At 53.3% G+C, this 19,707-nt stretch overlaps 1 protein-coding gene across 3 annotated transcripts in view; it reads right to left on the bottom strand.

Moving 5' to 3' along the window:
• Positions 1-19,707, bottom strand: part of WDFY4 (WDFY family member 4) — a 249,179-nt gene that overhangs the window by 117,926 nt on the left and 111,546 nt on the right. For all 3 annotated transcript variants that reach the window (XM_036355974.1, XM_036355976.1, XM_036355975.1), the window contains exons 24-31: positions 18,178-18,330; positions 12,100-12,173; positions 9,836-9,997; positions 9,213-9,304; positions 7,724-7,823; positions 4,967-5,172; positions 4,608-4,777; positions 3,154-3,279 (exon numbers count right to left, since the gene is read on the bottom strand). In XM_036355974.1, the coding sequence (XP_036211867.1) occupies positions 3,154-3,279; positions 4,608-4,777; positions 4,967-5,172; positions 7,724-7,823; positions 9,213-9,304; positions 9,836-9,997; positions 12,100-12,173; positions 18,178-18,330 (1,083 nt within the window). The remainder of the gene's footprint in view (positions 1-3,153; positions 3,280-4,607; positions 4,778-4,966; positions 5,173-7,723; positions 7,824-9,212; positions 9,305-9,835; positions 9,998-12,099; positions 12,174-18,177; positions 18,331-19,707) is intronic.

Raw genomic sequence — 19,707 nt, 5'->3', positions numbered from 1 at the left:
GTGTGCATGCGCCAGGCATCCTGTTTAACAAGTAGATACTGAGTGCCTGGAACTGAGCCTCATACTAGAACACTCAAGCCTACTTATAGAAAGAAAGGCAATGGGCACGGGGCAGCTAGAAACCTGATCTTAAACTGGATCCTGTAAGGGTTTCGTATGGGCTGAGCAGGCAGCAGAGAGAAACTGCTCCTGGGGCCCCCACACCCGGCTTTTCCCCAGGTCCTAAGAGCACAATATTGATTTCCAGAGGAATACCAGCAATCAGGTTCAGAGAGTGGTTTCTGGAGTTCAATGCCTGGTTCGAATCCTGCCTCTGCCTCTTACTGACAGTGTAGCTTTGGCCCAGTCCCTTCCCCCTACACCTCCAGTCCCAACTCTGTAAAGCAAGGATTGTAACATGAGCTATTTCATTTGGTTGTTGTGAGGATTGAATGAGACATTTGGTGCCTCAGGGTTACTTCCCAGTGACTAGCACAGGGTAAGCAGAAGCAGCTGGGAGAGGACTTGAACTTTCAGAAGGGAAACTTGGATTTTGTGTGTTGGCAACCAGGACCCCTGAAGGTTCTTAGGCAATGCGGTGACCTGGAATGTAGGGCTAGCGCTGGACACACTGTCACATGCCCCTGCTCCATGACCCTGCCTGCATGAGCTAACCTCACCACTAATTCTACATTAGACCATGGAGATAACGCTGTTTCAAAGGATTGTTGCACGTGATGACTGCGAACTGTCTGAGAGGCCAGCAATGCAATACAATGGGGCCTTGACTTACGAGTTTCATTCATTCTGTGACGGAGCTCGTAACTCAAATTACTCGTATGTCAAATCAAAAAGTGAACGAGTGAGACACGTGATGCTGGGCTGATGTTGTGGCATTCACTGTGACGTTCGCTGCGCCAGCTAGCAGTGGGGTATCTGAAGCTGGCTCGTAACCCGAATTTTAGCTCGCAACTCAAAGCAAAAAATCGGCCGAGAGACGGCTCATATTTTGAAAAACTCATTAGTCGGGACACTCGTAAGTCAAGGCCCCACTCTACATTGGAAGAGACGTAGAGCAACTGGAACCTTCCAGCTAGAGTAGCAGCTGGTGAGAGAGCCGTTGGCACGTCATGTTGGGGAACTATTGGGTGCGATCTGCTAGAGCAAGTCATGTGCACAACTGATGGACCACAATGTCACTCCTGGGCATCTTTATAACAGAAAAAATATGTATGTCTGCCCAAAGATATGTACAAAGCAGCTTTATTCCTATTTCCAAATGGGAAAAAACACCCACAAGAATAGATAAATAAATTGTGATCAATTATCACAATAAAATACTACTCAATAGTAAACAAGGATGAGATACTGACACAGACAACATCGTGAGTGAGTCCCACAAACATCAGGATGAGTGAAAGCCAGATGCAAGGAAAGCGTGCTCTCCGGTTCCATTTCTGTCACGTTTAACAAGAGGCGGGCTACGCTGTGGCGGGTTAGTTACCAACGGGCAGGGGAATGATGTCAAACCAACTGAAGTTCCGAGCAAACAATAATATAGAAGAAGGTCAGAGAGAGAAAATAAACTTTGAGAAAGATATGTCAGAGCTATTCTCTACAATTAAGTTTCTGGTCTTTTTCTATTATCCTTCAGTTTTTGCCTTTTATATGTTGGTGCTTGTCTACTGTACTTGGCACATGAGGGTCTAATGCCAGACATCGTCAGTGAGCCCAACGGCCGTGAGTGCCTTGGCTTCTGTCACATGTTTAGACCTCAGAGGCTGGGCCTGTTCACTGGCCAGTCTGCGCGTCGCTCCTGTAGCACCAGTGAGCCCTTTTATGTTGGACGTAGTGGAAATCTTTGGTCTTATTTTTCTACTTCTCTCAGCATGCCATGCATTTTCCTTATGTTAAATGCTTTCACATAATTCTTTTGTTTTGCTTTTTAAAAAATGAAACTACTTGGTTAGAAAGGTAACAGATTCCTGATCTGCAAACAGAAATACATCTTTCCAGGCACCCAAGGCTAATCGTGACCTTAGGCCTGCGGGGGAGCTCTGAATAGCTCCCAAAGACGGGAAGCGTGCAGATCACATGCTCTGACTAGGACCCAACAAACCAAGATGGGCAACCACAACGAAACAGACAGCTCAACCACATGGGCACCGATAAAGATGAACCGAAGGCCTTTAAAACTGCAAGCACAGAAACTCTAGAAAACAACCAGAAAATGAAGATGCCAAACATCAAACTCTTGGAACTAGCCAGAAAAAACCCGGAGGGTGATCGGCTCTTTAATAAGCCCACAGGCCCTCGGCTTTTCCAGTAATGGGAGGGGTGGGCAGAGGACAGTGTGAACTCATCAGTTAAGAGTAAGAAGGGAAAGTAACCACAAAAATTAAATGAATTAAAAGAGATGATTTGTGCCAATTAAATAATTGGGAAGGTTTTTTAAAATTATAAATTACCTAACCTAGGTCAAGGAGACATTTAAAAGCCTAAAAAAGTCAAAAACAAAAACAAAAAAGTCAGGTCCAAGAAGTTTCATATAAACAATTTAAATAATATAAAAACTATGAATTTAATATATTCCTAAATGTAAACAATGAGTTTTTAAAATAAAGCTAGTATAATTTTGATATCAAAAGCTGACACTGGCCTTCATGTCTTAAATAATCTCTCCTCCCACCTCAGTGGCCCTGGGTGGCCTGAGGGCTCTCCAGGCATTGCGATCCCCTCCACCACACACACACACACACACACACACACACACACACACGTGGCTGCAGGCGAGAGGCCGGGCAAACAGAGGTGAGCTCCTTGAGGGGAGAGGCCCGTCCCCCCGCCATAGGGCCCCGCAGCTTCTGACCGAAAATGTTACCCAGAAATGCTCGCTTTGATGAATGCATGCATCCCCCAGTGAAGAAAGTCAAACGACTACGCAAGTGGGAAATAGAAAGCTGTTGGCGAGAGTGGCTACACTGCACTGAAAACATTTCGGCCGGTTCCCATTGTGCACCTGAGCTGTCCCAGAGCCGCCTCGCCCCTTCGATCAAGGATTCTGCATAACACTCCTAATGGCTGCCATTATTTGGACACTGCTGGGATTACTCCATAAGTGTTACCCTCCAACCTTGTCTGCCCCCCATGACGGCATGTGGGGAAGGGGCTCACCCGGCTCATGGTGGCCTTCAGCATCCTCAGGAGCAGCAGGGCCCCCTCCATGCACAGCCCGGCCCGGAGGACTTCCTCTGCGCGGTGCGCCCGCAGGAGCCCCTGCAGCGTGGCGTCCAGGCTGTCCTGAAAGAGGAGGAGGGCTGCGGAGAGGCCGCCAGTGCACGGAGTGTCCCACGGCCCGTTTGGAAAGACGGGACAGCAAACCCCTCTGCAGCGGCCGCTGGGGGAATTTCAGCCACTGGGTGCGTGAGGGAAACACGCATGTCCAAGAAGGTACTGAAGACCCCGCCAGCCACTTGTGCCGAGATTCGCTCTTCAGCCTGACACCACAAACACTGTCCAGTCAAGGTCACTGGTTCTTTGCAATGAATCTAGAGAAGGCGCTGAGGGCTCCAGTTCAGGGGAAGGTCAGGGTCCTCGCAGGCAGGCCTGACTCCGCCTCTTTAACGGGCTTGCAGAAGCCGTTCCAGCCCTTGCACCTGCGTTTCCCTCTCTGTGAAATAAAAACTGCACTGTCAGCCCCACGGAGTTGTCACAAGTGCCAGGTGAGGCACATATCTCCCGAGGCTCCTGACACCCAGCAGCAGGTGTTCCCTGGACACATCCTTGGAGCGATGACAAGGCAGGGTTTTGTGAACTTAGCACGGCATGCAGACCCAGCTGTGGAGTGGGCTTCGTGCCACTATTATTATATATCAAGATTTAGGTCGGCCTTCTGTTTGCAAAGCTATGACCGCTCGCCATTTCAATTCAGAGCAGTTCAACTCAACTCAGTTAAGACCAAGAGACAATTTCTGATGCTGCTATTTGCCTGGTACCCAAGAAGGTGAGTAAAAGGCGGGTCTGTTGTCCAGGCGCTCAGCGCCTAAAGAGAGAGGCGGGCATGTAAATGTGTCCCTGCCACATAAGGCAAAGGATGCTGAGGCACTGGCAGGACGGCTCCCCCTGGAGGGGGTGAGGCAGGCTGGGCAAGCACAAGGCAGCTGCCTTGCTTGGAGGTGACTCAGGAGGATGCCAGCATGAGGGCCAGCAGGGAGGAAGCTGGGCTGCTGTGGGGCAGGAGACTTGGCACATGGAAGGTTTGTATTTGAATACTGGGGAGTACCAGGAGCACCCCAAGGTGAAGGCATAAAAGGCTCTGATCTGTGGCCTCCCCCCCCTACCCCCGCCTTCAGCATGGATTTCTCTAGCTGTGCTCAAAGGAGAACAATTCACCAGTGGACTGATGAGAACGGAGAGCTGCTAGGAGGAGGATGGGGCAGAGGTGGAGGAGGTCAAGGGTATCTGAAGAGCCAGCCAAGGGGTGTGGCAGCCGGGGAGAGAATGGGTCAGGACCGTGGAAGCGGGAAGAATTGGAGCGAGCTAATGGAGAGTCTGAGGGAACTGCCTTGGTCATGTGGCAGCAGAAAACCCAGTGTGTCCCTCCATCCCTGGGGGCCCCAAGGACCTACTTTGGGTCCACCCGTCAGCTCTGTGAGTGGTGTCTGGAGGAAGAAGGCGGACACGATGAGGTAGACTTCCGGAATGTGAACGTGGTGGGCCAGAAAGTCGTTCAAGACCCGGAATCCAGGAAGCAGGCAGGGGGCCTGGTCGGGTGCAGGAGGGTGGCTCTTCAGGTTATCTATGGATCCGAAGGGGCACACAATGCCACTGAGAACAATGCAATTGCTTCTGGCCATGGTGGGGACTGGCACACGAGGGAATCCCCTGCCACCCACTCCCCCCAGAACTGCCGGTTCAGAATACACGCCATCACACAGGGCACAGACAAGGCTCCACGGGATCCTCTCCCTGTTCCTGACATGCGCACCCGTCAGGATGTCCGCGCCTTCTGCGCAGCGTTCCACCCAGGATCCCGCAGGCAGGCCGTCCTTAAAGCGCTCGCGCAGGGCGGGGCTCGACAAAAAGTGCAGCAGCAGCTTCAGACCCAGCACAGTGGTGCTGGGGTGCAGGTGGCCCTGCAGGAGCAGCAGAAACCAGCCGGGCCCCAGGCTCAGGAACACCTCCTCCACTGTCCTAGGAGACCAACAAATGCAAGCGTCATGTCCAGAGAGGATGAACAACATCCAGCCCCACTAGTCACCTAGGAAGGCAGATTAGGATTAGCTCTCAATACCACGTAGCAAGACACAGATCGCATTTTCAAGAAACGGTAAAAGAAACGCTGGCAGAGTTGCTGCAAAGTGGTTGAATTGTCTATGAATGGCTGACGTGTAAATTGGTCAAAGGTTTGCAAAGCAATTGGCAACTACGTATCAATAGATGTGAAGCCTGCAGGCCCAGGGGGAGCTGTACTTCATTGATATTCACACTCATGCAGTGTCTGATGGCCACCCTTCTAATGACAGCAATATCTCTCTATATAAAAGGCTAAGCGACCTGCCAACTGGCCGGTAGTATGACGTGCACTGACCACCAGGGGGCACACGCTCAACGCAGGAGCTGCCAAGCAACAGCAACTTTGCAAAGTGCCCTCTTGCACTCCGGGACCCCTCAGGGGATGTCGGACTGCTGGTTTTGGCCCAATCCCTGCAGGCCAGGCCGAGGGACCCCCCACCTGCCAGAGGGACCCGGGACCCGGCTCACTCTGCAGACTCCCTTCGAGCCCTGGCACCACCCAAGGTGCGGCAGGCCGGGGAGGGATTACAGGAGGTTGGCTCCAGGGCATGTCCAGCCCATCTCACCCAGTCCCGCCCAGCCAGCCACCTTCTAATTAATTTCCTTTCAACGTGCACTGGGCCTCTAGTAGCCATATAAAACACATAATGGTTATTTACCTCCCTTTTGAAATACATTGGTCAAAACTAATCTAAACGGAATGGTTCAAAGTGTCTGCATCTTTATCAGTTCAGGCCAAAAAAATTACATGATTTATTGTCAGGTCCAAAAATGAATTTTAAAATGATGAGTCTGGCTAATACAGACTTGCTAGAGGGAACTGGGGAGCAGGGAGATGGGCAGCAACCCTAGAGGCAGTGGCTCAGTAAAGACCTGGGAGCAAGGGAAGGTCTGCCTGTCCCAGACACTGTTCTCAGCATCAGCTGCCAGACTAGGCATGGTGAGGGTGTGGCCACCAGGCTAGGAATCAACAGACTGTTCTGTCTTCTAGCCCTGTCTCTGAATTAACTAACTGCATGACTTTAGCAGAACTCTTGATGTGCTCTGCTTATTTCCTCAATGATGGTGATAGTGATAGTGATGGTGATGGTGATAGTGATGAGGATGAGGGTGAGGGTGATGAGGATGAGGGTGAGGGTGATGGTGATAAGGATGATGGTGAGGGTGATGGGTGATGGGTGATGGTGATGAGGATGAGGGTGATGGTGATGGGTGATGGTGATGAGGATGAGAGCAATGGTGATGAGAGTGATGGTGAGGAGAGTGATGGTGATGATGGTGATGAGGATAATGGTGGTGCTGGTGGTGATGGTGACAGTGATGGTGGTGATGAGGATGATGAGGATGAGGTTGGTGCTGGTGGTGCTGATAATGATGGTGGTGTTGGTGATGATAGAAGTTCGCTTATGGAGTATTTACAGTATCCTAGGCACCACACTCCAGGCTACCCACATGTTAATTTCCATCTACAGCAAGTACTATTTTTATCTTTACATAGATGAGTAGAAGAGAGGCATTGAGGTCTTGAGTTACCTCCCCAAGGTCTCTGGGAACAGAACTGGGATTTGAACCCACGGGGTCTAACATTTGAGCCCAGATGCTAAGCAATACACTACATTTCCTGTTCAAACATAAGGGGAAGGAAGGGTTTAGACTAGCTCATCTCCAAGTTCCCCACTGTGTTTTAATTCTAGCAACACAAAGACTTATGGGCTGGCAAATTTTTAAGCACTATTTGCAAAGCTTTTTTACTGAGGAGTAACCCCCACTACTCCCCCAAACATATATAAACACTAAAATATCAATTTGGCAAGAGCAAGGATCGGGGCTGACATGCTCAGCACCACACCCTCACATCAAGGCACAGTGTCTGGCACAGAGCAGGGGCTCAACAAATGACTTTTAAATAAATGACTCCAGGGTTGGAGGTAAAGCAATCAGTGGGAGAGAGGATGGGGTTTTATGATTATACATCATTTTGAAAGTTGATTGAAGGCAGAAACTTCTTTTTCCAACTTGGGAAAATAACTAGGTAACTAACAGTAAAAGAGAAGAAGAATTTGGCAAGCCTTTTCCTTGATAGATGTTATTTAGACTAACCATTTCTCCATTCTATTGTCTGCCAAATAAAGGACATCAAAAACAGTAATTGTCACAACTGCCAAAACAATAACAATTACACTGGAGCAATGGTGACAAAAGGAGTTTATTGTAATTATACCAAATCTGTTTTGAGTTACTATGCCCATTAAACATTTTCATTGGAATATCTTAGGGCAAGGTCTGCTTTATCGGGTGGCGGGAATATAATTTTCTTTCTGACTAGTGCGGAAAACACATGGCAGACAGCTGACTCTGAGATACTAAACTTTTCATTCAGGAAAGGTTTTAACACCGAACCCTGTACGAGGCAACCCAATGCCAAGCCGCGCTTCCGGGAGCTACTTACTCAGAGGACAGATGAAGCTGGGAGGAAGAGAGTACGCCGAGCAGCATCTCCAGCAGCTGGTTTCTGAGCCAGATTGTCTTTCCAGATGTTCGGCTTCCAGCTACAAAAGAGGCCATTTAGATTTGAGAGGGAACGGATGTAAAGAGACTTATTTTCTGCAGTAAGCCATCGCAGTCTCCAAATGCTTATTTCATTCAGGCATTAGGCCATGGAGGGGACTCCAAATTTTGTCATTCAATTCTAGACTTCAATACAATGCTTTTAAAATATTTTCAGAAAATGTTCTTAAAGTTGCCTCTAACTAGAGATGTTTTCCATCTCCCTTCTTTCACACACACACACTCTCTTTAAAATGTATCTTACAGAAGAGGAATTCTTTAATTATCGTGGGCTGCAATGTTTCTTGAGCATCTAAGTGGCCGGGTCTAGCAAGGCATTGGGGGTAGCGGGTACAGACCCTGGTTCTCCACCTCGGGCCCTGCTCTCCAGCAGCCCAGGCGAGGCTTTGGCACACCGATGCTGAGGTAAAAATAGAGCTTGAGGAATAGCAAGAGGTTGCAGACCCAGCGGGGACAGGAGCTGTACTTCTAGGTGTTATTAAAGCCCCAAGGCACAGGTTAACACCGTCTCAACAGATGATATTCTTACAAAAGATTCTGAATGAAGGGCAGCTAAGTATCCTCACTGCTGGCCCATTTTCCATTCATTCACTCCCTAGGTTGGCCGTTTGTTTTACAGCCGCTGTGGGCGCAGGCCCCACACTGTAGCAAGGGGACCGATGAAGCTGTGGAAGACTTGGCGTCAGATCCCCCTCTACTTGGATTCTGGCCCACGTTCTTATTGAGGCCCTAATATCTGAGCCTCAGTTTCCTCATCTGCAAAATGGAAGTGGTGATGCCTACTTTTCAGTCCAGATCTAGGAGAAGAGAGAACTTGTTTAGATTGAGCAGCGCTGGCCAGGAGAACCTTTTGTGCCAGCCCTGTCCATGCAGTAGCCACCGGCCTCCTGTGGTTATCAAGCCCTGGGACTGTGGCCGGTGTGACTGAGGGCTGGACTTTTTAACTGCACTTCATTTCAAGTAATTAAAATGGCACATGGGTTTGAGGCTCCCGGGCCGGACAGCACACCTGGAGGGCCAGGACAGAGCGCAGTGCCTGCTCCCTCACACCAGCCCCAGCAGAGGGGACACGGAACACGACAGCTGCTGCTCTGGGCCTGGCGGGGTGACACTCAGAGACACAGCCCAGCCTGTGCACAGAGGAGCCCGGGCTTTAGAAGCACAAGGTGACCCGGTGGCTCAGAGGGACTGGGAATGGCTAGTGCAGTGGGCACAGGGCAGGGCAGACATCCTTGGGAGGGAGCCGCACATGCAGCACGGACAGCGGGCGGCCACTTCGATGAGGCCCCTGTGATTGTCTCAGCCCCGCCCTCTACAGCCTGGCCCAGCACGTGTGGCTCTCAGGCTGGTGGCTGGAGCGGTCTCCTCACCAGGCTCCGAGGGCTCCAGGGCCCTGTCTGCGCAGATCTGCCGCTCATCCACCGAGGCGGGCTGGAGGGTGTACACCACGAACAGCGAGACCCTTAACAGAGAGAAGGACAGACTCATGTTGCTGAACACACGTGAAGGTTTCCTACACAGAACACCCCAATGTGGCTGCAAGGCAGGGTTCGAGGGGAGCACGCTATTCTTTGGTTAATGCAATATTTCCAGAGACTTCTACTGTCTGTCAGGATTCATCAGAGCAGTTAACTTGGGGCTGCCAGGTCAATAGAACAGGTGGCAGTGAGGATGGACGAGGTTAAGTGGCATGGGCTGGGCGGTTTGGAAAGTCTGCAAAGGGCAGGCGCACTGAGACCTCAGCCGGTGGTGACGGCTGTGCCCTTGGAAAGTCTGAATTCCTGGCAGGACAGGTGTGTCAGCATGGGGAGCGGGGTGGCCACAGCCCTGCTGGGGTCTTGCACATGCACCCTCCTCTCAACAGAGACCTGGAACCCGCCCTGCACGGAAGGGGAGGGAGGCTGGGGTGAGTGTGGTCAGGGGAGGACTGGGCCTACAGCCCCTGGTAAACCAGCCCGAGCCCTGCCCTTGCCCTGGCAGCTGGGCGCAGTACCTGAGCAAGTCCTGGACACTGAAGTGGCCCCTCAGCTGCCAGCCCAGGATGGCGATGATGGTGGGGATCCGGGAGGGGGCGAGGCCCGGCTCATTGAAGAGGAAGACGAGCCTGGGTATCAGCTGTGCCTGGTGGGCCACGCCAGCACTCCGGGGCCCTTCCCTGCGAGCAGGGAGAGAGGCGGTGAAAGCTTTCCCTGGGATGACCCAAATCTGCTGTGTTTCTGCTGAAAAGGTTTTCCAGGCCGGCGTGCTCTGTGGCCCTCGGCTCCAAAGCCGCCAGACAAACTCGGAGCAAAGACAGCCACTGGAGTGTGACCCTGAGCACCCCACACCCAGGCCCGGCCTGGCGAGCCAGCTGGTGGGCGCTCTTCCTGCCCCAAGCCACACAGTGGGTGAGCACTCAGGGGAACAAGGCAGAGTTCAAGCACCCTCGGCCCCTCCACGAGCTCATCACATGCTCTTTCCAGTAAATTCTACTCCCCTCCCTCTCCCCCATACCCCCAGAAAACAGTTCCAGGGTGCACGCCCACCTCTTAGCAAACAACAGGCACAGAGAGTGGAAAATGGGAAGAAAGCAAAGGTGGAGGGAGGGGAAATAGGTGGAGTGCTCCTTCGGGAAGTGCCTTTTAGCTCTAACATCTGCCACACTCACGTCCCTGACACCCTGACACTCGAGAGGCAGAGCCAGCCCAGTCTGTGTGTCTGTTGCTTGTGAGCACTGCCCCCCACCCCCATCTTTCCTGAGCTTTCTCATCGCAGAACTGAGCAGATGGCTTTCTGCATTTCCTCTCCCCTGCTGCCCGGAGGGCCTCCTTCCCCTCTCCCCTTGCAGCCCCAGAAGCCCCTGAAATGCAATGGGGACACGTTGTCCCCCTGCTCCCTCCTCCCTTATCCTGATCACAGCCCACAGCCGCTGGGTTTCTTCAGGAGCCACTCCTTCCTAACTCCCCTCCACTCCCCGGACGTGCAGTCCTGCCCAGGCCTGTGGGGGACCAAGCAGCCCTCGCTGGGCTGTGCTGAGCACAGGAGGTGCCCTGAGGTGCCTGCGGCCCTGCCACAGAGACTGCGGAAAGGACAGAGGAAGAAAGCAGAGACTAGATGGGGACAGACCTCAGACAAAGGGGTGTGAGTGGCGCCAGCCCCAGGGGAGCTCGGCCCCTTTCTACTGTATGAGCAATGAATTCCTTCTCCACTTCCTCCCACCCTTTCCTCTCTCTCTTCCTTCCCTGAGTTGGTTGGAGTGTGGTTCTGCCACTTACAACCAAAGTGCCTCGACTGCCCTGCCTCTGAGGGGACTGGTGGGAAACACCAGCGGAGAGAGGGTGGGAGAGGTGTGTCCCTTCTGCTGGCCACACTGAGCCCTGACGCCAGAGCCAGGAAGCTGCTTCCGAGGCCCCAAACCTGCAGGGGAGACACACATGCCCACATGCGTGAGCCTCAGGGAAGGTGCTGTTATAGACTGCATGTTTGTGACCCCAAAATTGTGATGTTGTTGTTTTTTTGGTTAATCCTCACCCCAGGATATTTTTCCACTGATTTTTTTTGAAAAAGTGGAAGAGAGGGGTAGAGACACAGAGAGAGAAACATTGATGTGAGAGAGACACATCACTTGGTTGCTTCTCACACTCACCCTGACCAGGGCAGGGGATCGAGCCTGCAACCGAGGTACATGCCCTTGACCGCAATCCTACCCGCGACCCTTCAGTCTGAGGGCCAAAGCTCCATCCACTGGGCCAGACCCGCTAGGGCTCTCTGTTGCTGTTGCTTGTTATTCCCCTAAATTCTTATGTGGAAACCTACCCCTCAGCCGTGGGCTTTGGGAGGGGATTAGGTCGTGAAGGTGATGCTGGTGATGGGATCAGTGCTCTCACGAGAGACCCCAGTGACCTTCCCAGCCCCTCCCACGGTGCGGACAGTGAGAAGACAGCCACCTCTTCATTGGAGGCGGGGTCCTCACCAGGCACTGATCTCCCATCTTAGACCCTCAGCCTCCAGCCTGGGAGGAATAGATTCCGCTGTTTATAAGCCACCTGTCCTGGGCAGTTTTGTTACAGAAGCCTGAGCCCTCAAAGCCGGACGCGCTGCCTCAGGGGACACACACTCAGAGAGAGAAAGAGAGGAAAAGAGAGAGAGAGAGAGAGACAGAGAGAGACAGAGAGAGAGAGAGAGTGGGCGAGGGCCGTGGGCGTGCCCTGCCCTCTCCGTCCCTTTTCTGGTGAGAAGCCCTGGCTTCTAACGTCCAGCAGCCGAAACCCAGCCTACCTTGGCGACCGGAGGACTTCCAGGAGGTGGGAGAAGAGGGATTGCTCCACGTTGTCCGCGGCTCTCATCCAGAGCTGGAAGACAGAAGCGCCGGTGAAGCAGGCCCGAGAATGGGCCTCCGACAGTGCGAACGCATAGCGCGCTGGGCTGGTCTCCTCAGCCTGGAGTCACCAACCCAGTTTCCCTCTGGAATCGGATCCAATCTCCTGACAGCCTGGAGGGCTTTGTCCTGGGAAAGCTCAAACACCCCATCTCTCCTCATCTCCGCAGCTGCCTGGCCCTAAACAATGGGTCTAGAATTCAACAGGACACCTGTGCTAACCAATGTCCGCCCAGACCGGGGCCTGCAGCCCGGGGTCCACACGCCAGGCTCCTCTCCTCCTGCAAGGCCAATGCCCGTGTTCCCACTTCAGAGATGAGAAAACAGGGCCGAGACAGACCAGCTGAGTGACAAGTCCCATTCACCCCCAGCAAGCGGCAGGACTGGAATTAGAAGCAGGCCTTCCCTTTCCGGTTTTACGCTGTGGTAACTAAACACCCGACTTGTGTGTGCAACACTTTCCTCATAAAGCCTGAAGCACAGCCCACGCCCCTCCTCCTACACAGCAGAACCGTGACCGAAGCCAGAGGGGAAGCCCTGAGATCCCGGGAGTGAGCTTATCACCGAGGCGGTTTCATTCACAGTGAACAAAAGGCAGCTGCTATCCGTCCTCTGGGGCCAAGTGGATGGCGATCCTTGTGTCTCATTTCCACCTCACTCGAATGACACAGGTGGCCGTGGGTCAGTAATGAACCTCACGTGATGACACAGGTGGCCGTGGGTCAGTAATGAACCTCACGCGATGACACAGGTGATCGTGGGTCAGTAATGAGCCTCACGTGATGACACAGGTGGCCGTGGGTCAGTAATGAACCTCACGCGATGACACAGGTGGCCGTGGGTCAGTAATGAACCTCACGCGATGACACAGGTGGCCGTGGGTCAGTAATGAACCTCACGCGATGACACAGGTGGCCATGGGTCAGTAATGAACCTCATGTGATGACACAGGTGGCCATGGGTCAGTAATGAACCTCATGTGATGACACAGGTGGCCATGGCTGTTGTGGGGGAAGCAGAAGAGCACAGTGACCCAAGTCTATCAGGAGGCCAGTGTAGGCAGAAACCATCTCTCTGGGATCACCAGGGCCTGGCAGCACACCTACCACATGGTGGGCACTTACGAAGAATCCATTATTTTTTTAAGAGTGGACGTATAGGAAATCCAGGTGAACTGAGCGCGCTGCGCTAAGCCCGAAGCAGGCTGGCAGAGTCCCAGCCCTGCAAGCTCACTCCTGCTCAGTGCACAGAGCGGGCGCTGCCGCGTGCAGAGCCCGTGTGGGCTGCGGGGGCTCCAGTCAGGCACCTCAAGGCACAGGTCGAGGGCCCTGCACACGCGGCATCTTCACTCACAAAGGCAGTCCCTGAATAAAGGCCTTACCAGTGTGGGAGCTGGAGAACTGAGAGCGCAAGACATGACCCCAGCAATCTCCTTGCTGCTGTGCCCCTGCCCTCCTCCCCCCAGGGCATTGGAGCAGTCCCAAGTTGCCAGAGCACATCGGACACTGCCTAGCCCTTTCGGAAATTCCTTTACATTGTACCAAATAGGCTGGAAATGTAGACAGTTGAATCTTTTGCTGCTTATCCTGTCTTATAACCCCTACCAAGGACTGCATTGAGGTGGCTGACTTAAATATCGAATGGATCATGTGTCCAACTGTGCCCTCTCCCACCCTGAGACCAGGGCACACGCCACAATGATCTCCCTGTCCCTTTTAAAAACCAGAAACCTGAGACTTTACTACCCTCCACTTCCTGTCCCTCCTGCTCCTCAACTGCCCCCCTCCCTCTCCACTGTCTGTCCAGTCATCACAGATCCCCCTTCTCCTGTAACTGATTTTCTTGTCTCCAAACCCACCCTCTTTTCCAATGACTTGTGCTATTAAAAGTTGATTCTCCCACTGGTATTTTAACCACCCCTTTTCCACTCCTTCCTCCTCTTGGCCAACAACCAGACCCGTCTCCTATCTTAAGCCCTGAAACTCCCTCCCTCTATTTTCTTCTCTCTTCTTCGTCAAAAGCCTGCCTCTACTTCCCTCCTCCTCTCCACTCTTCACCTGCGTCTGACCCATTATTTATTTCTCATTAGGTCTGTCATTACTTCCAAGTGACCTCCCAATACAATACACACATCACTGCCCTCGTTTTACTTGAAACTCTTCTTGTCATCTTAAATTTTTATTTTGTTTTACTTTGGTGTTTACTGGTTGCTTGTTTTCTTAGCCTCAGTTTTAAAGGCACAGCTCACTCGAGGATGCTGGTTCCCAGGAAGGGTGGTGCCCTGGTCGTTCCAGGAGCAGCTGGGAGCTTGGGGTCCTGCACAGGTAACTGCTGGGCTGGCTGGTGGCAGGGGTGCCCTGGAGCCCAGCAGAGGGGCGGGGCTTGCTCTCTTGTCTCTCCGTGCAGGAAAGCGGGTGCACAGGGAGCCGGGTACCGGGCCTCGCGGCGGCCTTCACAGGCCTGGCGCTCATCTCAGACCCAGGCCACAGGGCACTTCCTGGACGGGCTCAATTCGCTGATGATTTCCTCAGGACTTGGAGAGCTACAGTTGCCAATAGGATTGGCCTTCACTTTTCAGGTTCCCATCCTGTCCTTCTTTGGTTCAGGTGTCCAGATCAGCTAATAAAATAACCTGGGAGTGTTCCTTTTTCAGTTTCCTGGAGGAGTTTTTAAGGCTGGGAGGGCCTACGTCCTGACAGGTGGAACTTCTCTACAGACAGCCGGGCCTTCCTTGTGGATTTCGTTTGTAAGATTTTAAAGCCGTGATTCTATCCCTACCTGGTTTGACTCAGTGGATAGAGTGTCGGCCTGTGGACCAAAGGGTCCCGGGTTTGATGCCAATCAAAGGCATATACCTCAGTTGCAGGCTCCTCCCTGGCCTGAGCCCTGGTCAGGGCGTGTGCAAGAGGCAACCAATCAATGTGTTTCTCTCACATCAATATTTCTCTCCGTCTTTCCCTCTGTCCTCCACTCTCTCTAAAAATCAATGGAAAAATATCACTGAGGATTAAAAATAAATAAATAAAAATAAATAAATATGATTCAATTTATTTGATGATTATGGTCCATTTGAGTTTTTTTTTCTTTCTTTTTGAGTGAGTTGGGAAACTTACATTTCCTTGGAGATTGTTCAGATGAGCTAAGGGTTCATATTTATTGGCATAAAGGTGCCAGCCCTACTCTCCTTCTCCCTCACCCTGCTCATCCCCATGGATCTCCCTCCTCCCCCCTCCCCCTGCTCATCCCCATGGACCTCCCTCCTCCCCCCTCCCCCTGCTCATCCCCATGGACCTCCCTCCTCCCCCCTCCCCCTGCTCATCCCCATGGACCTCCCTCCTCCCCCCTCCCCTGCTCATCCCCATGGACCTCCCTCCTTCCCCCTCCCCCTGCTCATCCCCATGGACCTCCCTCCTCCCCCCTCCCCCTGCTCATCCCCATGGACCTCCCTCCTCCCCCCTCCCCCTGCTCATCCCCATGGACCTCCCTCCTTCCCCCTCCCCCTGCTCATCCCCATGGACCTCCCTCCTCCCCCCTCCCCCTGCTCATCCCCATGGACCTCCCTCCTTCCCCCTCCCCCTGCTCATCCCCATGGACCTCCCTCCTCCCCCCTCCCCCTGCTCATCCCCATGGACCTCCCTCCTTCCCCCTTCCCCTGCTCATCCCGTGGATCTCTCTCCTTCCACCCTGCCAGCATTATTTAGCGTCCTTCCTGCCTTTTACCCTGACCAATCTCAGCAGTTTATTCTATTAGAGTCAGTTATTGGCCTCATTGATCCTTTCTGTGGTTGTTTCTTTCCTATTAAAACAGTTGATGTTTTCGTCTTCATTGTTCCTTCTTTCTTTCTTGGAATTTAGTTTTAGTTTGTTTTTAGTTTGTGGTTTTCTGTTTTGTTTCGTTTTTCAGTTGTTCTAACTTCTTAACCTGAAGCCTCTGTTCATGAGTTTAGAATGTTCTCTTTCTGACAGGCTCGCTGAGGGGTATACAGTCTCCTCCATGCCCGCTTCCAGCAGCCTCCCCACAGTGCTTCGGTATATAGTGCTTTCCTTGTTGTTCAGTATAAACCAATTCTCGTTTCGATTATAATCCTCATTGATCCTCTTTACCTCACCGCCTTTTGGAAATTCAGGTTCCAAATCTCCCACCTGGATTTCTGCAACAATCTCCGGACCATCTCCCTGCCTGGGGGTCTTGCCCCTGAGAAATAGACCTAAAGTAAAATTCTAACGTGTCCCCGAGGAATCAGTAGTTTAGCCAAACTTGTCAATAATCCAAAGTTTATTTATAAAGCCTTTACCCTAGTAATTCCAAGGAATTTTTAATTGAGGGGAATGTATGCACAAAAGTACTGTGCATAAAAGCGCTCATTTATAACAATAATACATGGAAATAATCTAGGAGTTTGACAACACGGAATGATGTCAGGCACAGCACAGATTCCATCCTGGCCGCGGAACAATGCTTGCAAAGCCCATCATCTATACATATAAAAGCCTAAGCGACTGAGCGACCTAATGACTGAACAACTGGTTACCGGTCGCTATGGCACACATTGACCACCAGGGGGCAGACTCGCAATGCACAGGATCGGGCTCCCTCCTGTCTAGATTGGGCCTGTGGGGATCTGGCCGAAACCAGCAATCCAACATCCCTCGAGGGGTCCCAGATTGCGAGGGTGCAGGCCAGGCCGAGGGACCCCACCGGTGCATGAATCCGTGCACCGACCTCTAGTAAATTGATAAATGTTTATGTTAATGGGAAAGGATAGGACTAATAACATCCACACCAAGGTCATAACTGATAAAACATAGAGCTGGTAGAAAATATAACAGCACTCACAGAGAGCTTAATAAGCAGCACTCAAGGTCAGCAACAGTTGTCTGGGTCTCAGAAATAGTTTCATGCCCCCCCCCCCCCCCCCCACACACACACACTTTTATCTAATTTAAAGCATTCTGTAATAAGCATATATTATCTCTAACTTTAAAAAGTTTTAAAAATACTTCCATGGACTCGGGCACACATGGACTGAAATGCATGTCCTGTGGCTCAGTCTTCCGCCCTCTCCACCCGCCCCCTCTGCCTCACCTCCTGGCAGCGGCTCCCCAAGCCCCTTGCTCTCAGTCCCCTGGCTGCTTTCATCCCCCAGGTGTGCGAACAGCAGGCCCTCTGCCTGGAGGTCCCTCTGGGAGCCTGTCAGACTCCACCCAGCCCTGAGCTGCGAGGCTGAGCTGGCTCTCACTGCACCGTGCCTGCCTCCCTCACACCCACACACTGGTGCCTCCTGCATGTGTCCAGGCTCCGCAGCTGCGTGGAGGGGCTGCCTCCTGTCATCACCGGCCCCGTGTGCACTCCGTCAAGGATGCTTCCCCCACAGGCCTGCCCACCTCAGTCTTGTTTCCTCGCTGCCCTCAGGCCTGCCCCCGGCATTTCTCAGTCACTCCTTTAAGGGAGCCTTTGTGAACGGCAGCCCCCAAAGGAATCGGCAGCCTTTTAGTCCCCATATATAGTATATAAAGTACCGCCCTGCAGTTCAAAATCCTTTCCCAGGTTGCATCTAGTTTACGGAAGACACTGACCTCTATTTCACCATCGAAAATGCAACTCAGAGAGGCCAGGAGATTTGCCCAGGGCCATGGGGGGAGGGATTCCATTATGAAGCTGGGCCTCCCTTTCAAGCCTTTGGGGTTTCCCCTCACAGCCATCCCGCCATCAGGAAGCCAGGCTCCCCCTCACCCCCCTGCAGGCTCCCCCCTCACACCGCTGCAGGCTCCCCCCTCGCCCCCCTGCAGGCTCCCCCCTCACACCCCCTGCAGGCTCCCCCCTCACACCCCTTGCAGGCTCCCCCCTCACACCCCCTGCAGGCTCCCCCCTCACACCCCCTGCAGGCTCCCCCCTCACACCCCCTGCAGGCTCCCCCCTCACACCCCTGCAGGCTCCCCCTCACACCCCCTGCAGGCTCCCCCCCATCTCCGTTTACCTCAAAGTCGCAGAGGACGTGCTGGAAGACCCCGACGTTGGTGCGGGCGGGGGGCCCGAAGCCCAGCTCGGCAGTGCCGGAGACGGCCAGGATGAGCTGCAGGACGCGGTGGGTGAGCAGGGAGCTCTTTTTCCTCAGGAGAAACGCCATCACCTGGAAGGTCAATGCACGAGCAGCTGGAGCCGAGTGCCTCTGAGGCCTCTCCTCGCCCGCTGCCCGCTGTCCCCGCGCCTCTGCTGAGCCGCCTGGAACCCTGCTTGGCGGGGCTGCCTCCTCGGCCTGTGTTCCCAGAAGCAGCTCACACGCCCACCGCTGCGCTGCCTCCCTGCCACTGCCCACCGGTCCCCCCTGTGACCGACTCGCCACAGGGCCTGCCCTTCCCGACTCTCCCTCTGTCCCCAGAACGCCCCTCGCTCTCTCCTGGTTTCCTTTCGATGCTCAGGGCTCTCTCATCCGCCGTACTGGACCCCACATTCACAGCCATCCCATCCATGCTGCATATCACCAGGAAGGCACCGACTACCCACGAACCCCGATAACCCCATCACTCCGGCTGCAGCCACCAGACATGCCCCTGTACTGCGTGCGCCAGACCCCGGGAACTGGCAGCTTCCGGCACCCGTGCCGGGGCGGCACTGGCAGCCCCGTGGCCCGGCCCATCTCAGACACCAGTGCGATGGATCCCCAGCCTCCTGCTGCCGTTGACCTCAGCCTCACAGTCAGGCTGTGTAGACAACCACTGGCATCTGGGTCCTCATGCACCCATCCCCCCCGGTTCTCAGCTCAGCTCTCCCACAGCTCAGGTCCTTGCGCCTGGATCCGAACCAGTCCACCCCTTTCCCCATCCACTCAGGCCCCTTTCAATGTGACACTGGGAAGTTGTCCTTGTTTTACAGCCGAATGTCTGTGTTCTTCCAACATCTCTGTGTTGAAACCTTTGCCTGGCAATGTGATGACACTCGGAGGCGGGTCCTTCGTGATGTAGTGAGGAATAGATGGGGGCCGGAGCGTCGAGCCTCACAAAGGGACCAGTGTCCTTACAAGGGGCATGAGACCTGCCTCTCCTGCTCTCCGCCATGTGAGGAGGACCAATCAGAAACTGGCCTCTGTGATCCAGGAAAGGGCCCTCGCCCCACCTGACCGGGCTGGCACCCTGGTCTTTGACTCCCCAGCCTCCAGAACTATGCGAAAACGAATGTCTGTTGTTACAAGCTACCCAGTCTCTGTCTGGTATTTGTTACAGCAGCCCAAACTAAGACAACTGTGATTATCAAATATCAGGATCCCCTTAGATTGTCCTGGTCAGGTCTCTGACACATCTGAAACCTGGTGACACCCTCGCCTTCCTCCGCCACCAGCACACAGTCAGGAGGCTGAAGCTGCTTGAGGAAGGTTGCCCTCACTGGCTGGTTCACTTTACACTATCGGAGCGGAGTGTCCAGCTGGCACACAGTCTAACTCTGTTTCTCCAGCAAGCTGGTTCTCCTTGTCCGAAACAGTGTTTCATCTCTCCTTCCTCCCCCAACCTTC

This window comes from Myotis myotis, unplaced genomic scaffold (genome assembly GCF_014108235.1).
Source record: "Myotis myotis isolate mMyoMyo1 unplaced genomic scaffold, mMyoMyo1.p scaffold_m19_p_24, whole genome shotgun sequence".
Classification (NCBI taxonomy): domain Eukaryota; kingdom Metazoa; phylum Chordata; class Mammalia; order Chiroptera; family Vespertilionidae; genus Myotis; species Myotis myotis.
Note: the sequence above shows the minus strand (reverse complement) of the source record. Positions and strands in the feature narration are given on the sequence as shown.